The sequence below is a fragment of the Schistocerca nitens genome, chromosome 1 (genome assembly GCF_023898315.1).
Source record: "Schistocerca nitens isolate TAMUIC-IGC-003100 chromosome 1, iqSchNite1.1, whole genome shotgun sequence".
In the NCBI taxonomy this organism is placed as follows: Eukaryota; Metazoa; Arthropoda; class Insecta; order Orthoptera; family Acrididae; genus Schistocerca; species Schistocerca nitens.
In genome coordinates this window covers 1059785280-1059809682 of record NC_064614.1, presented here as the reverse complement: position 1 = coordinate 1059809682, position 24403 = coordinate 1059785280, and the positions used below count along the sequence as shown (strand labels likewise).

The 24403-nt window shown below is 41.7% G+C and overlaps 1 protein-coding gene and 1 long non-coding RNA gene across 2 annotated transcripts in view; both read left to right on the top strand.

Moving 5' to 3' along the window:
- LOC126226075 (uncharacterized) overlaps positions 1-2645 on the top strand; it is a 46466-nt gene extending 43821 nt beyond the window's left edge. Inside the window, exon 3 of the mRNA XM_049942215.1 lies at positions 2584-2645. Coding sequence (XP_049798172.1) covers positions 2584-2645 — 62 coding nt within the window. The remainder of the gene's footprint in view (positions 1-2583) is intronic.
- Positions 2646-3871: 1226 nt separating this feature from the next.
- On the top strand, positions 3872-7291 carry LOC126197755 (uncharacterized). Its single transcript, XR_007540068.1, has 4 exons — positions 3872-3957; positions 4548-4631; positions 5234-5318; positions 7164-7291. It is a non-coding gene; the product is annotated as an uncharacterized LOC126197755 (long non-coding RNA).
- Positions 7292-24403: the final 17112 nt, after the last annotated feature.

Genomic DNA, 24403 nt, shown 5'->3' with positions numbered 1-24403 from the left:
CCACACGCTGTTCGTTCGTTTCTTTTGTCAGTCGACTCGACTGAATCGAGCTATAGAGTAGTTGTACTTTCCCATGTAGCACGCGCGTTTGCGTCATCTTTTTTTATACATTTCTGACTGGAACAGAGATACAGTAGTTAACACATACCTATGATAAAAGTCGCGGCCATTCTAGTGATCTCGATACGTTATTCTGTCTGTCATTTGTTCGAGAAAAGTTGCGAATATTCTGCTTTTTTCTTGTGTCATAGAACCTGCGATATGTAGCGTTATAAATACGGACTATTCGCCGAATACGAAGCTAGTTTACATTCAGAAGCAGAAATATTAAGACTGAAGAATGTATAAGTAAAAAGTCCTAGTTGTAGCAATTGCTAGTGTGAAGATTAGTCAAGAGTGAGAGTGATCAGTTGATTGTGAAGTATTAATAATAGTAATTTATGGTAATTTCTCAGTAAAAATATTGTTAAGAGACTCAACTTGTATACGAGTTAGGTATGGAAAACTATTAATGCGTATATCTCCGGTAAGAGTGATTTTCGAGTAGATTCCTATATAGGCTCTCTATCAAAGGTATTAGAAAGGAACGGCTTAGCTCTGTTGAACACCTGACATTTATTGTCCTGTTGACGATGTAATTAATCAATTTGCCAGGAAGAATAGGTGCATAGAATTCATCATTAAAGGAAGAGAACCACAATTGTAACTTTTTTATATCATAATATGGCATTGCCTTGCATATGTATATAATCAGTTAAACAAAACTTTCTTGGACTTTGCACCTAAGTAATATATTATTTTCTTATAACGGTTAAAGTAAAGGTGGCTTAAAATATCTCGAGCGCCCCCTCCTTGAGGGTTTTCTGCTTCCGCCGCTGAAAGAAAGTGCTTTCTCTTGCTGTTGTATAACGCAATTGAATTAATATCATAAAGCAGCGTTAGCGGTTAAATGCATTGGGTAGTTGTAAGATATCGGGGATTTTGTTCATTTAGATATCGCTGGGTATATTTTAATCGCAAATATGGCTATTGCGTCGTACATGTAATTGCTCAGATTACATGGCGGTAAAGAGTACTTTTAGATTCAGGATCGCACTTAACGTCGTTGATGACTATGACACATGGTAGTAAGAGCTAATCCCCGCCATAACAAACCGACTAAGCCAAATGGGTCTAGTGCAAATCTTAATATCGTCAGACACTGCGGAGAGATTTAGGATTTAAGCCATCTCATGTTGTAAATTGTATACCACTAACATATTGCCATACCTACATACAAATGAATCTGCGGATCCTGCCCCACAGTGCCACAGTGAGCGAACGTAATGTAGTCAGCAAATCACGCTGTAATGTTTGGCCAGCTGTAAAAACTGAGCTATACTACTAGTATACTGAAGTACTGGCTTGCGTATCACTGTTCAGTGATGGATTAAAGTAATGAACAGCTTATTGAAATAAAACAATATTTCATCGATCTGGATTTAATAGGCCGTTTGTAACACTGACAACTATTTTATTACAAAAGCTAAGTGTACAGAAGTGCCGTCACAGTCCCAAGTTTTTTCTGTGATCAGTTTGTGAGACTTTGCTATTAGATATACTCATGGAGACGGTCTGCCCATATCTAACATGGTGCCCGTTATCATTTCAGCGATGTTCCGGCGCATTAGGAGGTTTTTCTCCCGGTGCGTAGGAGGGGAGAGAGACGAAGTTCCACGACTGCAGAGGAACTTAGTTGCTGTTCGAGGTACTTTGGAGGTGAGCCATGTCATTATGCATTACTGATAACGTTATATACAAAACAGTGAGGTTTGAGACCTATCTCCTTGCCCATAGCATAGCCAATAGCTGTTTCAGAGTACCACGATGTACAGTTAATACATTTCTGGTTAAATGTACTATGTGGGAAGAGATTACAAATAATACGCCTTAGACAGGTATCTCTCAATGAGTGTCAGTTCCGAGGGTTATATGTAGGATTCGGAGCAGAAAAGCCAGGACGTTTATGAGACGTCGATGGTTTAAAGTGGTAAAACAGTAAAAATACAACAAAAAATTTAAATCTAAAATTTCTGTAAGACCTTATTCACACGCACACACATACATACACACTCAAACAAACACACGCGAAACACACACACACACACACACACACACACATACTCGCACACAGAACTACCAAAATCATATTCAAAACCTATCCTAGAACTGATGAGAAAATTGATCGCGGTTGATTGGTTCTTTGGAAGTATCCAAAACACCACAACCTATGAATGTCGCTGGTGTGCGGATGGATTTATTAAACACTGGATCAAAAGGGGATGTGCCGGAAGCTCAGTAGAACACAAGAGCCTACAACCTAAAACTTGGACTAATGTCCATGTCCAGTGCAAAATTTTCAAACTTTACCGTCCTCTTTTCGACTTCAGCTAAAATATAAGCAGGCCTTGTATACTTGTGATCAAAAGACAACGTAAACTTAAATTGTGGCGTAGAGGAATTTGTATGCCACAAGCATCACAAATTTAGTGGCCGTCTCCCCAGACTATGAACCCATTGGTTGGAACTTTGTCTTTTTTGCAGGGAAGTCAGGTCGACTTCATCGCATCGAAATGATCGGTATGAGATGGGACTTGTCTGGGTGATTGGCTAGTCACACCTTCTCCCACAGTAGTTTGTCTCTCTGTCCCGCAGGTCAGTCACAGTGTGTTCCCTACAAGCCTCCTTGCCTGCAGAAATTGTGAGCTCTTCTCTCCAGATCCCATAGGCGCTATTTTCCCTCCTGCATGTTATTGGCACATTGTATACGATCTTCCCACATTAGGTAGCGTTGTTTGATAGTCTAACCCTAGTGCCGATAAAATGGTTGTGTGAACTACATTGAGCGAAATTAAACTTATCACAGACATAGGATGTAGAGTTTAGTCCAACCAAATGCCTTATCATGCTGCTAATTCTTGTATGTAATTAGTTTATAGAGCGCGAAGTATAATGATAATACGAATTAGGCTTGAGACTCGAAGTGTCCCTTTTAAGTAGTAGAGATTTATGCTGAAACGTCTTGTAAGAAAGAAGATTCACTTAATATGCGGCAATACGAGCGACTGGTTGATAACGGCATTGTTGATCGTCTAGTAGATCTAAGAATAACCAGCTGCATGGGGTGAATATCTGGTGACCAAAGAAAATGTAGACTTTGATTTGAGACTTGTGTTGTTGTGCTTCGGAAGAATACTAGTTGTGTCATTCGTGGAGTCAGAAAATAGAGGAACTGCAACTGTTAGTAAAACGTGTTACAGTGTCTGTTACTTTGCCTTGAGGAGTAAAAACACGCAGGAAAACGATTAAAGAGATAGCAGAGTCGTTGTCCCTCAAATAGTTCCGCTGTGACCCTCTGCCCTTCAGGGTTAACGCTACCTTCTGCCGATCGTGGTAGTAAATTACAGAGAGTTACAACAATAAAATGTTGGTAGTTAATCGAAATACGCTTGGGCGTTCATACACCTAGAACCTATCTCCAACTCTTGAACATGGCCAGAAGATTGGTGTAACTTGGATATTAGAGTCAACCAATGCACACTTATTATCGTTACTTGCAGTCATTAAAATTTATGATAAACGTAAAAATTCGTAACTTAGAGATCACAGGCTACTAGATTTTATTAATATTAATGTTTGCTGAGAAATGTATTTGGCAGTGATATTACTTCGATAGTAAATCAGTCACCGTATTCTTCAAATCGGCGCCTGTAGCCCGCAAAATTCGTGATAAACGTTACATTTCTTAACACTTTTACGTGTTAGGAACTAGCTAAATGTCTGAATTACTCCACATGTTGGATGTCACAAACGTAATAAGTTCTTTTCCAACAGGGGCGTCAGTTCACGCTTGACGCTTTCTTCATGGAGTTACTGCAGAAACGGCTTCAAGGAGAGCAAGAGAGCCGTGCTGCTATGGTGAGTTGAAATTCGATCAATATAGCAAACAACAGATTTGGTTTCAAAAGGTATTTGTTATTTCGTGAACACATCGCCACTCAGTTCATAACGTGATACTAGATAATGCTCTACTTGCGGATACTTTTCCGAGATATTATTCTCATTTTGTGCACAATACTTCCAAGACAACCTCATATGTCTCCCTCCGGTGTTGCGAGTTTTGCAGTTAAGTGTACTTACAGTCTGAATTCCAATCACTCAGCAAACGTGCCCCTCCCGGGGAAGGTGGCTCAGTTTCTCATTAAAACACTGCGTATAAAAAAGAAAGTACAACTCGACATAAATCCCGAAAGCACCCCATCAACCAATCGCTTCGAGAAAACTTAAGAGTTCACAGAATATTAGTTCTTTTTACCATTAATGTTTGCTGAGAAATGGACTTGGCAGTGATGTCACTTGAAGAGTAAATTAATCACTGTATGTTTCAAATGGACACATGTAGCCTGCAAAATTCGTAATAAATGTAACATTTCGTAACAATTGTACATGTTAGGAGCTAGCAAATGTTCTGAATTACTCCATAAAACTAATAAGTTCTCTTCCAACAGGAGCGTCAGTTCACCCTAGACGGGTTTTTCGTGGAGTTGCTGCAGAAGCGTCTGCAGGAAGAGGAATAAAGCGATTATGTTACCGTAAGTGTACTCTCGATCGTTATTGAGAACAATAGATTTAGGTTTCAATGAGTATTACAAGTTTCATGATCACATCGCACACACTTCAGAATGTGATACTAGTTAATGTTATGCTTCCGGTTGTTTTGTGGAGTTGATGTTACCATTTTGTGGACAGTACTTTGATGAGCATCCCAGCCATCTTCTTCAGGTGCCATAAATTTTGCTGAGATGTGTATTCTCTGCCTGGACACCAACCAGTCAGCGAACGGCGCACTTCCTGAAGAAGCTGGCTCAGAAGGTAGTTGAAATATTATGCCTGAGATAGAAACAACTGGCTTGATCCACAGAAGCAAAACATTAACCAGTCACACTGAGGAAGCCTCAGAAATCAAGGGATATTAATTATTCGTTAGTATCGCCAGTTACTGAGGCACGGACTGATCAGTGATGCATTTTAGATTTGAAAATCAGTCAGTGTATACATAATATCGTTAAGCGTAGCCTACAAAATAAGCGATAAATGAAATACATTGCAACATTTGTAGATGGTAGGACCAGCAAATTTCCTAAAATACTCCACATGTTATTTATAGTAATACTAATAAGTTCTTTTCCAACAGGAGCGTCCGTTCACCTTTGGCGCGTGTTTATGGAGTGACTGCAGAAACGGCTGCAGGTCTAAGAAGAAAAACCGTGCTGCTATAGGTGAGTGGAGATTCCATCAGTAGCGGGAGCAATACATATAGGTTTCAAAGTGTATTTTTCGTTTCGTGAACACATCATTACTCAACTGAGGATGTAATGCTAGTTGATACTCTGCCTCCGAATGCCACTAAAACGCTACCGGGTTGGCTACGTCGACAATCTTAACAAACTGAAGTGCTTAAAACTCTGTGACACAAACCGCCCGTTAAAACCACTGTGAAATGTCTTAATGTCTTATCCTCAGTTTTATTAATCCAATACGCCTTACGCGTTTCAACGTTCTATCGTTATCTATGTAAGAAAAGGGAAAACGGGTATCTTTGGTACTGCAAGATGTTACATTTCCTCGGATTAATGTGACTGTGCCGTTATTGTTGTTTGTTAATTTCGCAACAGTTTTATGCAGGGTAATCTGGGTTGTTGCTATTTTATTTCTGATTAACTATAGTATGTCATTTTCATAGTTTACGTCTTGGTGAACAGTTTTAGTTTGAGTCGTTCCTTTCCTTTATAGCGCTCATTCATTTGTTCCCTGTTATGAAATTTCTCTTACTAGCACACATAGCGGTACATAAGCGCCACCAGTTCTTCGATATAATTAATGTATTCCACGACATGCGTTTTAAGAAAACTTCTTGTAAACTACATTATACATTTCATGTATTCCTTTCAGATGAAATTATTTAAGTGGTGTAATTTGTTTACAAACAAATGCCTCATTCAACCGCGACCTTAGCGGTTTATTGCACTTTGCATGAACCTTGATCCTTGAAGCTAGGTTGCACTTCTCTGTTGTGAAGGAATGTTGACTAGATACTGTATATCTGTTTTTATAAGTTTATACTTACTTACAGGAATGACATTAAGCATTCGGTGACCTTTAAACGATATTTGAACTTTTTATATGTGTCCTCCATTTAATTTGTGAAAATGTAACACATCTTGTATTTCTAGTGATACCAGTTTTGCTTTATATTTTGATAGCCTTTGATGATGACGTAATGTCTAAATGCTTAAGGGGTATTGGAACAGTAAAGTAATGGCCAAATACGTCAAAGTGTTTACTTGCAATTTATTCCTTAGCGTATTAATTCTATCATTAAAGATTTCAAATACATGCAATATAGTTCTGAGTTCGGATGAATACAACCCTCAATCGGCGGACACTAGAATGGAACGTACTGACAGGAGAGCACTGTCGAAATACATATTCTGCTCTTCTTCTATAATATTTGTGAATATGGGAGTAGATAGTTAGTCCTTTTGCAACAATACAGTTATTTCCCTGAAACCTTGGTAGAATCTATCAAACTCAATAATCAACGGTTCACCATTGTTACCTACACTTTTACAGTAGCGAATGTGGTTCAGAAGACATTCTCCCGTACATTCTCCCCCCAAGAAAACGGTTATTGATGTTTCAGTAGAGTTTCACCTTCCTTGTCCCACCTTTTACTTTGTCTTCTGTTTCCGTTCTTTTATGCTGGATCAACGTTTATTTTTCTGACATACAATTGTCGGTGAAGCCCTTAGAACTTTAACTGAACATTTGTGAACTGTGTTTTAAGATATTATTCTGTTGCCGGTATATATCCATTACTCACAACTGTCTCGGGATAGTGCATAATTTTCTGCGAGGTTTCTACTATATAAGATTTATTCTGATACTTGTTGCAACTATCTGCCGCCATGACACAGTGATTTTATAGTCTATTTCAACAGAAGAAACTGTATTCATGGAGCAGGGTAGAGGCAAATCATCACTACTCGTAGTTTTCACGTTTAAATTCATATCTACGTGTGTCCTATCAGCCCACCATATTTTTAAATTTAAATTTGTCGTAGGTCACGCCAGCCACCTCTTCGCCCACCACGGAGGCTGCGCAATTCACACCCCGCAGCTCCTCAGAGCCGCCGCGTCAGACGCTGTGTGTGTGGGGGCGTCGCCGTCAACTCGGCGCCTGTGGAAGACCGCCAAGGTGCCAGACTGTGCGACTGTGGCACTGCGGCCAGTTCCACCTGAAACCGCAGCAACCGATTCAATAAAAAAAATCGAATTAATGTGATACCATGGTCTCGTTTTTTATTTTAGTTCAAGCAAGGTGGTGTTGTGGTAACACACGGAACTCCCACTCAGACTGTCGGTAGTCCAAAACCGTTGTCAACCATCAAGATAGGCCTATGGGTTTTCGGTGGTTTCTCTGAATACATTAAGGCAAACGTATCAATGGTTCCTTCAGAATATCATCTTACGATTTCCTTCTCCACTGCGAGCTACGTCTGGTATTACATCTCCGTTTATGGACGCTAAATCCAAATATTTCGACTTCTTCTTTTTATTTGAGTAAGAAACTGATTTGAGCAATATTAAAAAACAGGAAACTATTGTGCTAATGGTACACGAAAACAAGAATTCACGCCACCATCTTTTCAAAATATGACATTTTGACCGCAAAATCACTGACACTAACGATAACACTTAACAGAGTAGAGTGGCTGAGAAATCCCTGCATCTGAGGACAGCAAACTAGTTCGTATAAACCTCAGTGAGCCACATGTATCATAAACCTAAAGTTTTCAGAAACTAAACAGCAATCAACATTTGATGCCCTGTGCATACAATGGACACCGCACTCGGTTACTCTTTACTCTTTGATGACTACCTTTCTTTACTCGTACGTAGAAAACTATATGGGTGTGAAATAGTAGGTATGTTAAAAAACACAGAAACTGGTCATTATAGAAGCTAGACGAGTGTCTTTGCGAGTAGGAAACATAAATTAAAGCATTCTTAGTGTACTCAAAATGATGCTCCATTTCATTGAACTCCATTGTCCGAATAGCGATTGATTAGAATCCCGACACAACCCCCAAAAAAGTAAACAAAATAGTCACTGCGTAGCATACGTATCTGGATCATCTTGTCAGGTTAACATTTTGTCACTTTCCGTACTATTCCGTAACGTGCATGGCTGTAAAAGTAATTACAAATGGCTCTGAGCACTATGGGATTCAAATGCCGAGGTCATAAGTCCCCTAGAACTTAGAACTAGTTAAACCTAACTAACCTAAGGACATCACACACATCCATGCCCGAGGCAGGATTCGAACCTGCGACCGTAGCGGTCTCGCAGTTCCAGACTGCAGCGCCAGAACCGCGCGGCCACTTCGGCCGGCAAAAGTAATTACAACCCGTAAATATTTAACGAAGTAATTCTGTCCCAAAAATAAAAAGAAAAACGTTAGGTATAATTCGGCTACTTTAAACTACTGCGTTATGTAATTGTGACAGGTAACTTACTCTGTATCTCCCGAATGACTTAATGTGAAATGATATCGCAAACATAAAATAAGAAAATATGGTAAAGTGGTGACTTAAAAGAAATTGAATTCAAGATAATATTGCTAATAATTTCAGCAATATATCTTCACTTGCTGTCTCATTTATGCTTTATAATATAGATAAAACCTGTTTAGCAACATACTGTTATTATAGATTAAGTGTAACTGAACTCAGAGTAGGTAGAAGAAATCATAAAGAGTCTAAATGGTGCTTCATAACTGCCATCCTACAACCCACAGCACGAGAATTACTAGGTAAAACGTATGATTCATTACTTCAGCTGATATTTTACAAATACAGAAAAAATATTAGCAGTAACACATTAATTCTTCTTCCTAAAGTGAGGTAAGAATTATCCAATGCGATACTGGAATTCTAGTGGGAACTGCATTCAACATATTTTTGTAAATGACTTTCAGAATAATCGTGGCTACGCTGTGCTTAGGATATGCCAGATCGGAATACTTTTTCCAGAATTATGCGACAGCAAAATCATCTATTGCAGAATACAAACAAACTTTCTCTCCTACGCTATATACTTTTTGTTTCATCTTTCTCCACCTTAAATGACACTACGTCTTATGCAGATAAATTACCTCATATGGATATTTATAAAAAGTAAGATATAAGACTCTTAAATTTATTTATTCTTATACTGAAGAACTTTCAATGGGTTTCGTTCACTATATTGTTATACATGTACCTTTTTAATGTATTAATGTAACCCCTAGTGCCATATATGCTTGCACTCTCTGGACTGATGTACAGCAGGGTGTCTGAAGGACGGTGGATTATTGAGATAAACGCAGTGGCTTCGACGGCATTCGTCCGATTTGACCAAAAGTCATCATGGCGATGCCCAAAATGCAGTAAACATTTGATTTAAAAATGACGATCAGGACATCATTACCACCCATTCCCAGGGTACAAAAGCATAGAAATCAATTACAAATTCGTACAATTTCCAAATAATAAAAATTGAAAGTAATAGCAAAACTACGGGAAATTGGGACTTATTGGCGGAGAAAAACTGAATTCTTAAATAACAACCACAAAATCAAGAAAAGACTAAAACACACAAACCTAAATAACCGAAAGAACACAACTGCAACGGTTTGTACCAAAGATGCAGAAAAACGCTACATCAAATCAGCGCTATCTATTTCTACTCGAAAATATCGCTTGACGTATGTAGCCCAAAAGAAACGCATGGGAGACTTTGTTTTTCCACTGAGTCGTTATTTATTTAACGTATTCTTTCGTTTCACAGCAGGTTTCGTCTTCTCAAGCCACTGTCCAGCGGTTACCTGTATAGAAACCACATAATACACTCCTGGAAATGGAAAAAAGAACACATTGACACCGGTGTGTTAGACCCACCATACTTGCTCCGGACACTGCGAGAGGGCTGTACAAGCAATGATCACACGCACGGCACAGCGGACACACCAGGAACCGCGGTGTTGGCCGTCGAATGGCGCTAGCTGCGCAGCATTTGTGCACCGCCGCCGTCAGTGTCAGCCAGTTTGCCGTGGCATACGGAGCTCCATCGCAGTCTTTAACACTGGTAGCATGCCGCGACAGCGTGGACGTGAACCGTATGTGCAGTTGACGGACTTTGAGCGAGGGCGTATAGTGGGCATGCGGGAGGCCGGGTGGACGTACCGCCGAATTGCTCAACACGTGGGGCGTGAGGTCTCCACAGTACATCGATGTTGTCGCCAGTGGTCGGCGGAAGGTGCACGTGCCCGTCGACCTGGGACCGGACCGCAGCGACGCACGGATGCACGCCAAGACCGTAGGATCCTACGCAGTGCCGTAGGGGACCGCACCGCCAATTCCCAGCAAATTAGGGACACTGTTGCTCCTGTGGTATCGGCGAGGACCATTCGCAACCGTCTCCATGAAGCTGGGCTACGGTCCCGCACACCGTTAGGCCGTCTTCCGCTCACGCCCCAACATCGTGCAGCCCGCCTCCAGTGGTGTCGCGACAGGCGTGAATGGAGGGACGAATGGAGACGTGTCGTCTTCAGCGGTGAGAGTCGCTTCTGCCTTGATGCCAATGATGGTCGTCGTATGCGTGTTTGGCGCCGTGCAGGTGAGCGCCACAATCAGGACTGCATACGACCGAGGCACACAGGGCCAACCCCCGGCATCATGGTGTGGGGAGCGATCTCCTACACTGGCCGTACACCACTGGTGATCGTCGAGGGGACACTGAATAGTGCACGGTACATCCAAACCGTCATCGAACCCATCGTTCTACCATTCCTAGACCGGCAAGGGATCTTGCTGTTCCAACAGGACAATGCACGTCCGCATGTATCCCGTGCCACCCAACGTGCTCTAGAAGGTGTAAGTCAACTACCCTGGCCAGCAAGATCTCCGGATCTGTCCCCCATTGAGCATGTTTGGGACTGGATTAAGCGTCGTCTCACGCGGTCTGCACGTCCAGCACGAACGCTGGTCCAACTGAGGCGCCAGGTGGAAATGGCATGGCAAGCCGTTCCACAGGACTGCATCCAGCATCTCTACGATCGTCTCCATGGGAGAATAGCAGCCTGCATTGCTGCGAAAGGTGGATATACACTGTACTAGTGCCGACATTGTGCATGCGCTGTTGCCTGTGTTTATGTGCCTGTGGTTCTGTCAGTGTGATCATGTGATGTATCTGACCCCAGGAATGTGTCAATAAAGTTTCCCCTTTCTGGGACAATGAATTCACGGTGTTCTTATTTCAATTTCCAGGAGTGTAATTGCACTTAAACCTGGTGTCAAATGAAAGAAAATTTTGGGTACTTAACAATTCTGTAGGGGAAAAAAGCCATATACATTCAATATGTATATAACTCTGCTACCCTCAAGAATAAGAGGTTAAACTGAATAGACAGTGGAAAAAAAAGAACTTAAAACCAACAGCAACACAGAGAGCAATAAATCGGAAAGCCAATACAGATACACTTTAACAGGAGCTACATAGCTCAATCTAATATTCCGATGCCAATACAGACAACAAGAAACGCGGTATCGAAAAAACGGCTGGCTTAAATTTTACTCACGGCAGCGGCGGCGTAGTGTGCTTATGTTGGCAACGACCGCTGAATGCTCGGAATTATATGATGTTTACACAAACGCAAACTTTTTGTTATGAAATGCTCGCTTTGCAAGGATAATTAATTTACTGAGCGGACAGGGGTAAATACAAGAACATTTCAACCATAGAGCAGGAACAGCATTAATTACTCACTTCATCCCCGGTCGTTGCCGTAAGCGAAAGTTTACCCATGGCTTCACTAATACAGCTCAGCTGAAAATTACAAAATCACTGCAACTAAATATGCTTGATATAATTGAGTCGTGAGTTGGTGCGCACTATTCTGAATCTGACGATTGTGAATTATTTTATTCTACCGCTCTGGACCGTGTTAGCGGCTGTCCAACTAAGCTAATTGTAGTACACGTCTGTACATTATTCTCAATTATCAACATCGCTTTCTCTACACTTTATACGTTAAAATATTCAGTCTAGATGTACAGTTAAACGTTCTCAGACTTACACAATTCGCATTGGTCGAAGTGTCAGCTTTTCTTATTTCAATGATGTTATTATTCACTAAATAATTATTATCATTATATTGCATCTTGGCTCGCCTTTGAGAAAAATATGCGTCGAAGGAAATTATAAGCAATTCGAAGTGACTCATGTTGTAATCTCTGGTTACCCTCGTCACTAAGAGTACCAAAGATAATGTTTAAGCTTTGCCTGATTAGGAGTGTAGCAGAGTCCAGCATAAGTTCGTTATTTTGTGTTAAGCAGTTAAACTTTTGGAATCAATAACATGTTCGTAATATGAAAACTTCCACCGCTCTCTACAAACCTAAAACAAAATACGGCTAGTCTTGATCAGGGCCACCAGCAATCACGGCGGTGCTTATTTGCTGCTCATAGGTTGGCAACGTGACCGTTTCGCGGAGCCAGTGACATGATTCCTTGACATAACCAAAGCGCCAGAGCTGAAGCCACTGTCTTGTTAGCTGTTTTTTGGTGTATTAGTGAGTTTATAGAGAAATATTTTGTGATTATGCCAGCGAGTACTACAAAGTGGACTGATTTAGATCAAAACAAATTGCAAAACTATTTAGAAAAGATATATGTATGGTGCGGAAATGGGAAATTGACCCCAAATTATGAAATGTGTGAGGTCATCCACACGAGTGTTAAAAGAAATCCGATAAAATTCAGTTACATAATAAATCAGTCCAATATTAAGACAATAAATTCATCTAAATACCTAAGAATTATAGTTACGAAGAAATTAAATTGGAAAGAACACACAGAAAATGTCGTGTGGAAAGCAAAAAAAAAAAAAGACTGCGTTTTACTGGCAGAACACTTAGAAAATGTAACAGATCTATTACAGAGACTGCCTAAACTACGCTTGTCCGTCTTCTTTTGTAGTACTACTGCGCAGTTGGGGTCCTTACCAGATAGGATTAACGGAGTACATCGTGTAAGTCCAAAGGAGGACAGCACGTTTTGCATTATCGCAAAATAGGGGAGAGAATGACACTGACATGATAGAAGATTTGGGATGGACATCATTAAAACAATGGCGTTTTTCGTTGCGACGGAATCTCAGAAAATTTGTCACAAACTTTCTCCTCCGAATGCGAAAATATTTTGTTGATTCCCTACATAGGGAGAAACGATCATCATAATAAAATAGGAAAAATAAGAGCTAGCACAGAAATACGTAAACACGTGTTCATTTTTTCCCGCGCGCTGTTCGAGATTGAAATACTAGAGAATTATTGTAAAGGTGGATCAAGGAACCCTCTGCCAGGGACATAAGTGAGGTTTGCATAGTATCAATGTATATGTAGACATGTAGATTTAGATTTAAGTGATTTAGTTCTGTACGGCCAAGAGTCCGTTGGGGCATGTCTCATGGCGTAACTGCAGACACAAAAATACATCAAATGGCTGGTGAAATGATTCTTAAAGAATCAAAAGTTTTTGGAGATGGAATCATCTGGAAGGGCAGCAAAAGCTGTCACTTTGGCTAAGTGGATCAATGTTTTGTAATTGAATTACGAGAGAAGGTAGGTGGATCATAGTTTATTAATAAGAGTTACACGTTCGATATGTTAATAAACATTGATCCCCCTACTTTCTCCCATGATTTAATTAAAAAGCATTGATCCATTTAGTCAGTGTGCTCGCGCAGATCGACTGCGTAGCAACGCAGAGCAGCGAAATATGTCACTGATTTTTCGAATATATCATGTACTGTGACGCTGTCCTTCCTTTGTAGATACTATAAAAACAACTGCGACTCAGATAGTGAGCAATTACGTTTACAATCCTCATTTACAGCAATTTTTCGCCCTTTGTTCTAAATGTATCACTTCGAAACAAGTCGCCTACCTCGTGCTCTCGCATTGGCTGTGTAACACAAATTGCTCGCACACCTTTTGTTCCCGTCATATCTCAAGGCAAGCGTTGAAAACATTCGTGCACGAAACAAGTAAGTAGACCACTGGCCCCAATCAAAACTTTTAGCCAAAAAAACGCGCAAGCTGACACTATTTAGTACCCCTAAGCAAAACAAACCAACACTCCGCACACGCATGACGTCATCCGCGATGCCACCGGTACATCAGATCTCAGACACGACGGGTGATATCGAACTCTCAAGTTGAGCCAACTACTATGCTGTCATCTTGCGTGCCTCCTGTCTTTTCCACACCAATATGTTTTAGTGGCCAAGCTAACGCTACAATTCTTTAGATCAGGATTGTAATGACCTATGACATCTGTCTACTGCCGACGGAATCTTTCACGAAACAACCAACATTCTTTGCAGTTAATGCAGTTTTCCATTTCAGCTTGCTGGTGATAGATATCTCCATGCTTTTAATTATTTCAAGAGTACGGGAGGCATCCGGTGAAAATTTGTGTCTCTCCGAAACTCTTACGCCAGGCCATGCAATTTTGCCACTTCCGTATTTGTGGCTTTGGTCTACATGTTGTTCCAATTCTCTATACGAATAATCTTGTTTCTGGAGTCACCGTACGGCCCTTAACTCTGATTTTTTTTTTTTTTTGCTTCTGTTGAGCTTGCTACTGTTTTTCCAACAGTTCTTAGTGTTATCAACTTATCAACAAGTTAATAACTGAAGAAGCGGTAACCCAAATTAACTTTTCCAGTCTAATACGAATGCTGAACTTTCATATGAGAGCCATGGAATATCTTTGTTGTTGTTGCTGCTGTGGTCTTTAATCCTAAGACTGTTTTGATGCAGCTCTCCCTGCTACTCTATCCTCTTCAAGCTTCTTCATCTCCGAATAACTTCTCCAGCCTATATCTTTCTGAATCTGCTTATTTTATACGTCTCTTGGTCTCATCCTATGATTTTTATCCCCGCACTTCCTTCCAGTACTAATCTGGAGAATATGTCCTACACAAACGACCACTCCTAGTCGGCTTGTGCCACAAATTTCGTTTCTCCCCGATTCTATTCAGTACTTCCTCATTTGTTACGTGATATAGCCTTCTAATGTTCGGCATTATTCTGTGGCACTACGTTTCAATAGCTTCTATTATCTTCTTGTCTTTACTGCATGTAAATTTCGAGTACTTCTAGAAGAGAACTCACACACAGGAACACTTTCAGGTGAAGAGTAATGTATGGACAACTGCTCGTCTTCTAACGACAGTTAACCGTAGGTCGCTAGAGCAACGAAAACTACTGATCTATTGGAAAAGGCACAAGTTAACCTTGTTTTCAATGTTATAGACCTATAATACTGGCGTTATTCGGCTGTAGAATTATAGAACGTGTTTTATATTCACACATTATGACAATCTTGGAAATGGAGAACGTCTTCTATAAAAATCAATACGCAAACAGTAAACAAAGATGTGGCAACTCACACCTCACTGTGAGCATCCAAGAGATCTGGAACACCTTAAACATCGGCGCCTTGGTTTATGGTGCATTCCTTGACTTCAATGCAGTCCAAAACACGTTTAGTGAAATATTAGGAGCTTACCTACTACCGGATGTAATGGCTGTTTTCAAAAAGCATGCAACTTCAGGGGACCAAACTGACACACGTAGAGGTAATTTCGGGAGTTCCCCAAGGGAGCTGTACATGCTCGTTAATATTTGGAAAATATATAAACGATGTAGTGCAGAAGTATAAAACTCAATGGCTGGCAGGCACCCTGTCTGTCAACAACGTCGGCTTGGGAACCGTCATGTGAACCATGAAATAAACTTACTACAGATCTCTCTCTCTGGGCGACTAGGGATTTATACATGTAAGAGAGAAAGCTTTCGTTTACTTTTCTTTTCTCCTTTTGTGTCTTTGACATCACATGTATGTAGGGGAGTGCATGCTACTGATATACTTGCTGAATGAGTATGCTGTCATAGTGAGTTTTTAGGCGAGACGTAAACAATAACAACAAAGGAAATAGTCGTCAGTTATGCCGTCTCTGTAGCAGAAATCACTTAAGATGCGTTTATCCACGTAAAGTTTTAGTTCTTTTCATTATGTCTAATGACTACTGAGGTTGCTTATATGGGGTACCTGGCAGTAGGTGGCAGCACAATGCACCTAACATGAAAAACGTATGTTTTTGGGGGTGTCCGGATACTTTTGATCACATAGTGTCTGTTCAACATATTCTCTCCTCATTTGAGCAGATCGCTCATAACGCTCCTATAGTCATGTGAAACTGTCAGAAATGTCTTTAGTTGGGCTGTTGCTCAGCTCGTGCGTCATATTCGTCCCTTCATCGGACTTGGAACACCATCAGAGACTTGTTTTGTACATTGTCCTTTTGTGGTACGTTCATATTGATGACAGAAAGTCTCGTCACCCGTCGTGATGTTTTACAGAAAGGAAATGTCAGTGTTTTTCATTTCAGGCAAGTTGTGGCCTGCGTCCAAAGGTTGATGGTTTTTGTTCAGGAGTCAAGGTGTGCGAGAAAAAGTTTGCGCACGTTTTTCTCATCTTGTAAGCATTCTGGATAATATCTTGAGTACTTGATTTACAGACGTTCAGTTCGGTGTTCCATTACAATTTTTGGCTTAACGACGCTGACACAACATGGCCGCCATGTCACTACTTAATGTTGCCTGCTCACAACTGACTGGTCTGATGCACATCTGTTGTTTACTGTTGTTAGTTTCCACTGTATGTATTACTCTGACATCGCTTTTATGTCCCTGTTCCAATGGACAGATCGCACCAAAGTACATCATACGCTCCATGAAAATGTTTTATTGTAAACGAAGCACGAGGATATGTCACACACGTAATCCACTGGCTTTATTATAACACAATCGATAACTTCCAAACAAACAAACTTGGGTCCGCTTCAAGTGAATGATCAACAACAAAAACAGTTTCGGAGTTTCACAAAGTTAAAGCTTAAAAATCTGACAAAATCAAAGGCCGAAGTGTGACAACATTTCGGAATTACTTGAACAAGTTGAGTTCAGTAATAGGAACCGAAAGTTAAGCGTGGAATGTTTGGCAGTTTGGAGTTTCTCGGAGTCGTACTTCGCTGAAGACCCGATGAAAGAACCAGAAAAATCATCTAAGATTATGCAGATACTACCAGCACTAAGTCCGATACTGTCAAAGTGGTGAAATAGTTGTGAAGCAGAGTATACCAAAGTCTCCCAGCACGATACCGCTACACTGAAGAAGTCTGGTAGGTCAGTCACGTCCAGAGCGGAGAGGCGTCCGCGTTGTAGCGAGTGGTATCCTGGCGAAGTCTTATCTGGGGCTGCTCGCTGCGCTGGTACTGAGCTCTGGAGCAGGAGCTCAAGCCTGAGTGATTGCCTCGAATAGTGATACCCCATGTATGATTGGCTCCGATCGATTTTCGTGGAAGTAGGAAATACACCGACAGGAAAAGACTGCAACACCAAAAAATATTTAGTGTAGAGTAATGAAATTTCGGAAATATATTTGTCTAGGTAACATCTTTAAGTGATTAACATTGCAATATCACAGGTTAATGTTGAAGTGAAATAAGCCGTTGCAAATGTGAAATGGTGGTACATTAATAACCGGTATAACAGCAATAATGTTGAATGCAAGCATGCAAACGTGTGGTACAGATGCCTAACGTTAGTTCGTGAGATGGAGTTCCATGACTGTTGCACTTGGTCAGTCAATAGAGAGACAGTTAATATTGGTTGTGGATGACCACGGAGTTGTCCAGTGATGTCCCATACGTTCTCGATAGGAGACAGATCTGGTGATCGAGCAGGACACCACGAAATCGCTCATGGCCGTGGCTTGTGGTCAGTTGAATGCACGCTACAGGGCATGTGGCTCGGAGCTGCCCCTTGAAGAAACCGATTTGAAACAGTTAGTCGTATCACTATGGTGCCAAGCGCTGATCGAGTTGCTGCTGCAGATGCAGTACTATGCGCCAGAGTCATACGCCAAACACGATGGTCTTCCCTCTCGGTTGTGCCTCATGGCCGTCCGGAGCTCAGTCGCCTTGTGACTGTAACTCCTCGTGACCTTCATGGCCAGCACTCGTGTACAGTGGCTACATTGCTGTCAAGTCTTTCTGCAATATCGTAGAAGGAACATGCAACTTCTCGTAGCCATACTGCACGACTTCATTCAAATTGAGTGAAAAAAAAAAAAAAAAAACGATATCGCCCGCCCGCGATGGGATCCTCAGTCCTCAGCCCTTAGGTGGCACCGGATGCGGATAGAGTGGGCCATGTGATCGGTACACCGTTCTCCCAGGCGTTGTCAGCTTTCGTGACCAGAGCTACTACTTCTCAGTGAAACAGCTCCCCAACCGGTCTCACAAGGGCTGAGTGCATCCCTCTTGCCAACAGTACTGGGCAGACTTGGACCAAGTGAGTGTTGATAATGGCGTCTTTGTCGCATTAAAGGCATTCTTGACTAACACCAACTCACCACCTCCAGTCTCGAAGGTGACTAACGCTTATGACCGATGCAGTTTGTATTTAAAGCAAACCTGATTTGAATCCTCATAGTGGCGGTACTAGGCCCTTTCTTACGACGCGACTGGCATGAAATCTGAGTTGACATTATTTTTCATATTCAACTTTCTTTTATGTCGCACAACTCTTTCTTCATATTGCGTTGCGTTTTTTTTTTTCTGTCAGTGTATATTAACTAAAACTGAACTTTATGGCCTACGTACGAGTATACATTTCAACAAACTGCAGTAGTAACTTAAATTAATCATTTCATTGTGTAGTTTCTTCCCGATTTTCGCAGTTACATACGAACTGCTCAGTCTATTGAACAATTCACGTCAGTTTGGACATACTTAATTTTGCAAAATAAAATTAACTCTAGCTGCTACATTGATACTGGACCAATCAATCAAGACCAAGAAGTATTTTGCCTATCTAAATAGTTGTGTACATATTATTGTGATGTTACATTTGTAACCGTTTTATATATGAGCTAATGTGTGTATACACCTATGGACTTACTACAGAAGATAGATTTAACGAAGGCAATTTGTACAGCCTGATTCAACTGACGAAACAGTAGCTTGCTTGTGTAGGTAGCTTTTCGAGTATTGGGTATCGACAGTGACATTTTGCAGAGCATCAGGCATTAAGTCACATTTGTATTGGTGGAAGAGTAGTATTCAGACATACTCCTGTGGTACTGAAGCCTACTAGCTCAGTATTTTCAGTGTTATTTAGGTAGTCAGTAAGGTACATTCACTCCATATTACTTTTACGATAGCCCCCCCCCTCCCTCGTCGCCCCCCACCTGCAGACAATGAAACCAGCACTATTTATCCTTCCTACCTAATGTAATCCAACCTTCCTATCCCCCTCCCCTCAACAAGGTTCTGTCCTCTATTGTCATTCTGTCCTTTAAGTCAGCTCTCTTTGTAACGATAACATAGCCTCCATTCCAATTCCCCCTGCCCCAAATCTCATGTTTAGAGTGTTATCTTTCCCCATATGCTAACACCCTAAATTTACATCCAGCCACTAACCATGGTGGTGCATTGATCTGACAGTGGACTCGTATTCAGGAGGGCAGTGGTTCATATTCCTGTTTTGCCACCCATATTTATGTTTTTTTTCATTCTTAAGCTAAATATTTTAAGGCAAACGATCGGGTGGTAATTTTAATGGTCACTGCTGATTTTCTTCCTCAATCCATGCCAGTGGACCATATGTAAGCAGAGTTCACTTTAAACCCTAATCTTCCTTCTTACTTGCTATTGCTAACCCAGTCCTAAAACCTTGTGCCGCTCTCTGTTCTCATCATAAGGAGTACCCTCAACATTTGATTTTTGAAAACAGCAAAGTTGTTTCATGATCAATGAATCATTATGTTTTTCGGTAATTAAATGAACTGTATATGTTTTTTATCTTGTAAATACGGCTCGGTAGTGTCAGATTGCAATTCTAACAGTTCGAGGTTCTATGTCAGACTGGCCTAGGTGTTTTCTGTGCCACTTAACGCGTCAATGACATATGACTAAGTTTAAAAGCTGAGAGGCTGCACCATGGTTCAGAGTCCACCTTGACTGGTTAAGTTAGTTCAAAGACTGAAGCAAGGCGAGGGCATGGCAACTCGAATGGGACCTGGCATAGTAAAGCAGCGTGGTATTCAAACCATCCATAAGATTGATAGCAGTTTCATCTGTAGGCTACCTTTCCATTTTGTGAGTTATTCTTGTATATTCAATTCATTTTGCTAAAAATTGGAAACTGTGCTGCTCCCAACCCACAATCACCTCTAACATCAAAGAAAATTGTCTTCATTCATATTCTTGTTTCTTCTTTCACTCTGCCTTATCCCGCAGCTTCATGGGTTCTTCAAGTTATTTTGGGTTTGGTACGTCAGTAGTAAAAGAGCACCACCCTCCCACCACCCCTTTCCAGTACGGAATTTGTGTACCCTATCTGCCTGTTATTGTAACGTTTTCGAAATGTCTCCGAATTAGGTATGTGTGGTTGGATCTGGGAACCGGCCCCGTATTCACCTATTTGGTTTCGGGAAACGGTCTCAAAATCACATCGAGGCTGTCAGGCATATCGGCCCTCGTCGTTAATCTGTGGGATGTTCTATCCGAGGCCAACGTGCTTCACCACATCCCGAAAGCGAAGTGCTATCACGTGCACTTATCCAGGGAGATTCGTCAATAATCATACTAAAGGAAAAAATAAACGGAGTGGCTAAATGTCAGGTGAAGTGTTTACTCATTGGAAGATCTGTCACGTGTGTCACTCAAGTATTGTGGCTAAGTGCTGCGTATGGTACGAGTGTAGATGTTACATCTGCACAGTATGTCAGGAACAGGTGTGTGGTGAACGTGGCAGTCATTCGCGAGTTCACTGACTTTGAACGTGGGATGATAATCGATACAAGACGCGTCGCCAATAGCTTATAGGAGGCAACAAAAGAATTGGGGTCCGAGGCCAAGAGTGTGAAGGGTGGACTCCAATATCCTAGAGACAATGTTACCTCAAGCGTAAGCGTAAGCGTAACACGGTCTCTTGTGAGTCGATCATTGCCTATTTGAATTCGGGCAGTCAGAGTCCATTTCTACCAAGATTGTACCGATTTAAATGCACCTGAAAGACTAGCTTCTAGCTAGTATCTATGTACTAAAATGACTAGTCGAGTCCCCGCTGTGTGAATCCAAAATACGTGTGTTCAAGTTCAAAGACGTCGGATTTTCTTTTTCAGAAAGTCGTTTCACAAAATGTCTGAAATTTCTATCACTTCTCAACGTATCTCACTGCACTTGAACAGAATTTTCTCAACGTCGATCGATGCAATGGTTCTATGTTCGCTGCGAACTCTTCTCTAGTACTCTGTCTTCACCATCAATACGACCGGACGATGTCCGACCACGGTGTTTTTCATCGTTGGAATAAACGAAAAAAAATCACTACGAACCTGGCCATGTGAGTAAGAAGCATGGGAAACCAGTTAAGAGTTGTTTTCAAGAATAAACCACTTCGTCACTTTCGCCCAATGCGCTGGTGCATTCTTTTGAAGACAGAGCATACGTGCAACCTCCTCAGACCGCTTTTTCGCTATATAGAAGGAGCTTGTTCTTCAGAACATCTTGGCAGCTCCCGTCTGTCACCGTAGTGCCCTCTGAAACACTATGAGTAAGGATTTTTGCAAAAGTGTCTTAAAACAAGGGCACCCCTCATTTTTCAGTACTGGACCGTTTAGTGGCGACCAGTCTCTGTGCTTCCACCGAGCTGATTTGCTCCTCCTTTCAGGATTTAGAAATGGCTTCCATGCCTCATTTGCTGTCATACACGCCAAAAAGGAAGTCCCATGCTTGTCACCATCAAGTTTCAACATCGCCTGCTAAAGTAAACGTGGACAGTCTTGAAGTCGGCCGCCTGGAAAACACTCAACGCATTTTCATATCATTATGTACGATTGTTTCCACAGATCTCACGGAAGTGATATCTTCCAAAGCCAATCGGTGACTCTCCAAAACAACTGTCTCCATTCACGTGTGCTCGTCAGATTTGCTAGTACAAGGCCGAGATTATATTGAAAAATTCACTCTTTTTTTGAACAGTGGGACATACGAACACACATTGTTCATATTCGTGATGCAGATATGACCCAACTGGCGATGAATTTCAATAAGTGTCATACCACAAAAGTCGAAAATATAAAAATTACTCTCCGTTATTGTAATGATAACGACGAACAGTTCTCTGACTCACCGCAGCCGTTACAGATGTGTGTGTCATACAGTACTCTTATCTGTATCACGCATGTGCAAAGAGCGCCCGGATATTTTAAGCCAACTTGCACGTTTCTATCTTCCCCCAGTCCTGAGAAAGAAAACTGGAACCTTAGAGCTTGAGCGCATCTTGAAGCATCAAAATGTACGGACACCAGGAATGTAACTCGTTTGATTAGTCTTTACAGCTATACAGTGTGCACGCTGATGTCTGGAGCGGCGCGACCATTGGTGAAATGTGGACTGCAGGTATATTTTGTTTTGTAACTCTGTAGGTGTTTTCTGAAACTACGCTGGAAATAAAGACTGTTTGTATTAGCCCACAGTGGCTGCACTGCCAACAAAAGGAGAGACCGAGGCATACTGCAGGTATACTTGGGTGTTGTTATAAGCTGGATGTTCTTACACGATTGTGTGTATTGTATATTTTACCGGGGACCTAGAAACGACGGAGAGGTTTCGTCCCACCGTAGTCCTCAGTGGTACACAACCCCACAACAGGCCACAGCAGTCCACCCACACCACCGCCGGCCCACACCGAACCCATGGTTATGGTGCGGTTCGGCTCCCAGTGGACTCCCCATGGGAAAGTCTCATACCAGACGAGTGTAACCCCAAATGTTTGCGTGGTAGAGTAATTATGGTGTACGCATACGTGGAGACAGTGTTTGCGCAGCAATCGCCGACATAGTGTAACTGAGGCGGAATAAGGAGAATCAGACCGCATTCGCCGAGGTGAATGGAAAACCGCCTTAAAAACCATCCACAGCTGGCAGGCACACCAGACCTCGACACTAATACGCCGGGCTGATTCGTGCTAGGGACCGGCACACCTGCTCGTTGATGATTCTTACACGATACTCGGGGAAATGAGCACTCTAGTCAGTATCTAGTCGTTGCAACAAAGTAAGCAGGACGTACTTTTTTTCTCGTTGCTCACGACGTATACATGACAGTATCCGTGCAAATAGTTCTGATACCGACACTATACACAATCTGTTTAAAATGCAATGGTGTATTGACCACTAGATGTCAGGAGGGTCAAATCTGCGAGTATAAAACGAGGTAGAGAGTATTGTTCTGTCAGTAGAGATAAAGAAGCAGCAGAAGGGATCAGTTAAGACGGCTCATTGTCATCGACTATTAGACTAGTCATTGGATGCCACCTGAGTAATATATTCATCAGGAACATTCCAACGATATTAAAACTGGCAGAGTCTACTGTTGATCGTGGGACAACCTCAGCTAAAACAAGACCAGGTAGACGTCATGTTCTAACGGAGAGGATCCGTCGAATAATTGCGTACGATGGTTGTAAACCCCGCCTGGAATCAGCGGAAGGAAACACTCGTGACCTCTAAACTGCTACCAGCAGTCCGGCTAGCACAAGGAGCTAAAAAAATTCATTGTCGGGCAGCTCCTTGTGAGTGACATATTTCTTGAGATGATGTACAGATCTATGCCACTGGGCAGTGGATGAATGGAAACGGGTGACTTGTAGGAGTGATGAACGACGCTGCCATCGGCTGGATCGGTTTCTGTTTCCCCAGTTCCTGGAGAAACTTATCAGCCGCCATGTGTAGTGCCAACAGTGATGTACGAAGGAGGTAGTGTTGGGGTACGATCATGTTTCTCGTGGTTTGGGTATGGTCGCCTTATTGTGCTTAACAAAATGCTAAATTCGCAAGGATAAGAACACGTTTTGTAGCACTGTATACTGCGTATGGTAGAGGAACTTTTCGGTGATGGTGACTGTTTCTATTAGCATGACAATGAAACTTGTCGTAAAGCAACATCTTTGAAGCAATGGTTTGTGAACGTACCGTTTCTGAAATGGATTGGGCTGCCCAGAGTTCCGATCTAAACGCAATGGAAAACCTTCGGGACGAGTTAGAATGTCGACTTCGCCCCAGACGTCAGTGTCCAACTTCACTATCTCCTTCTGTTTCGTCCCTGGAAGAAGACAGGGC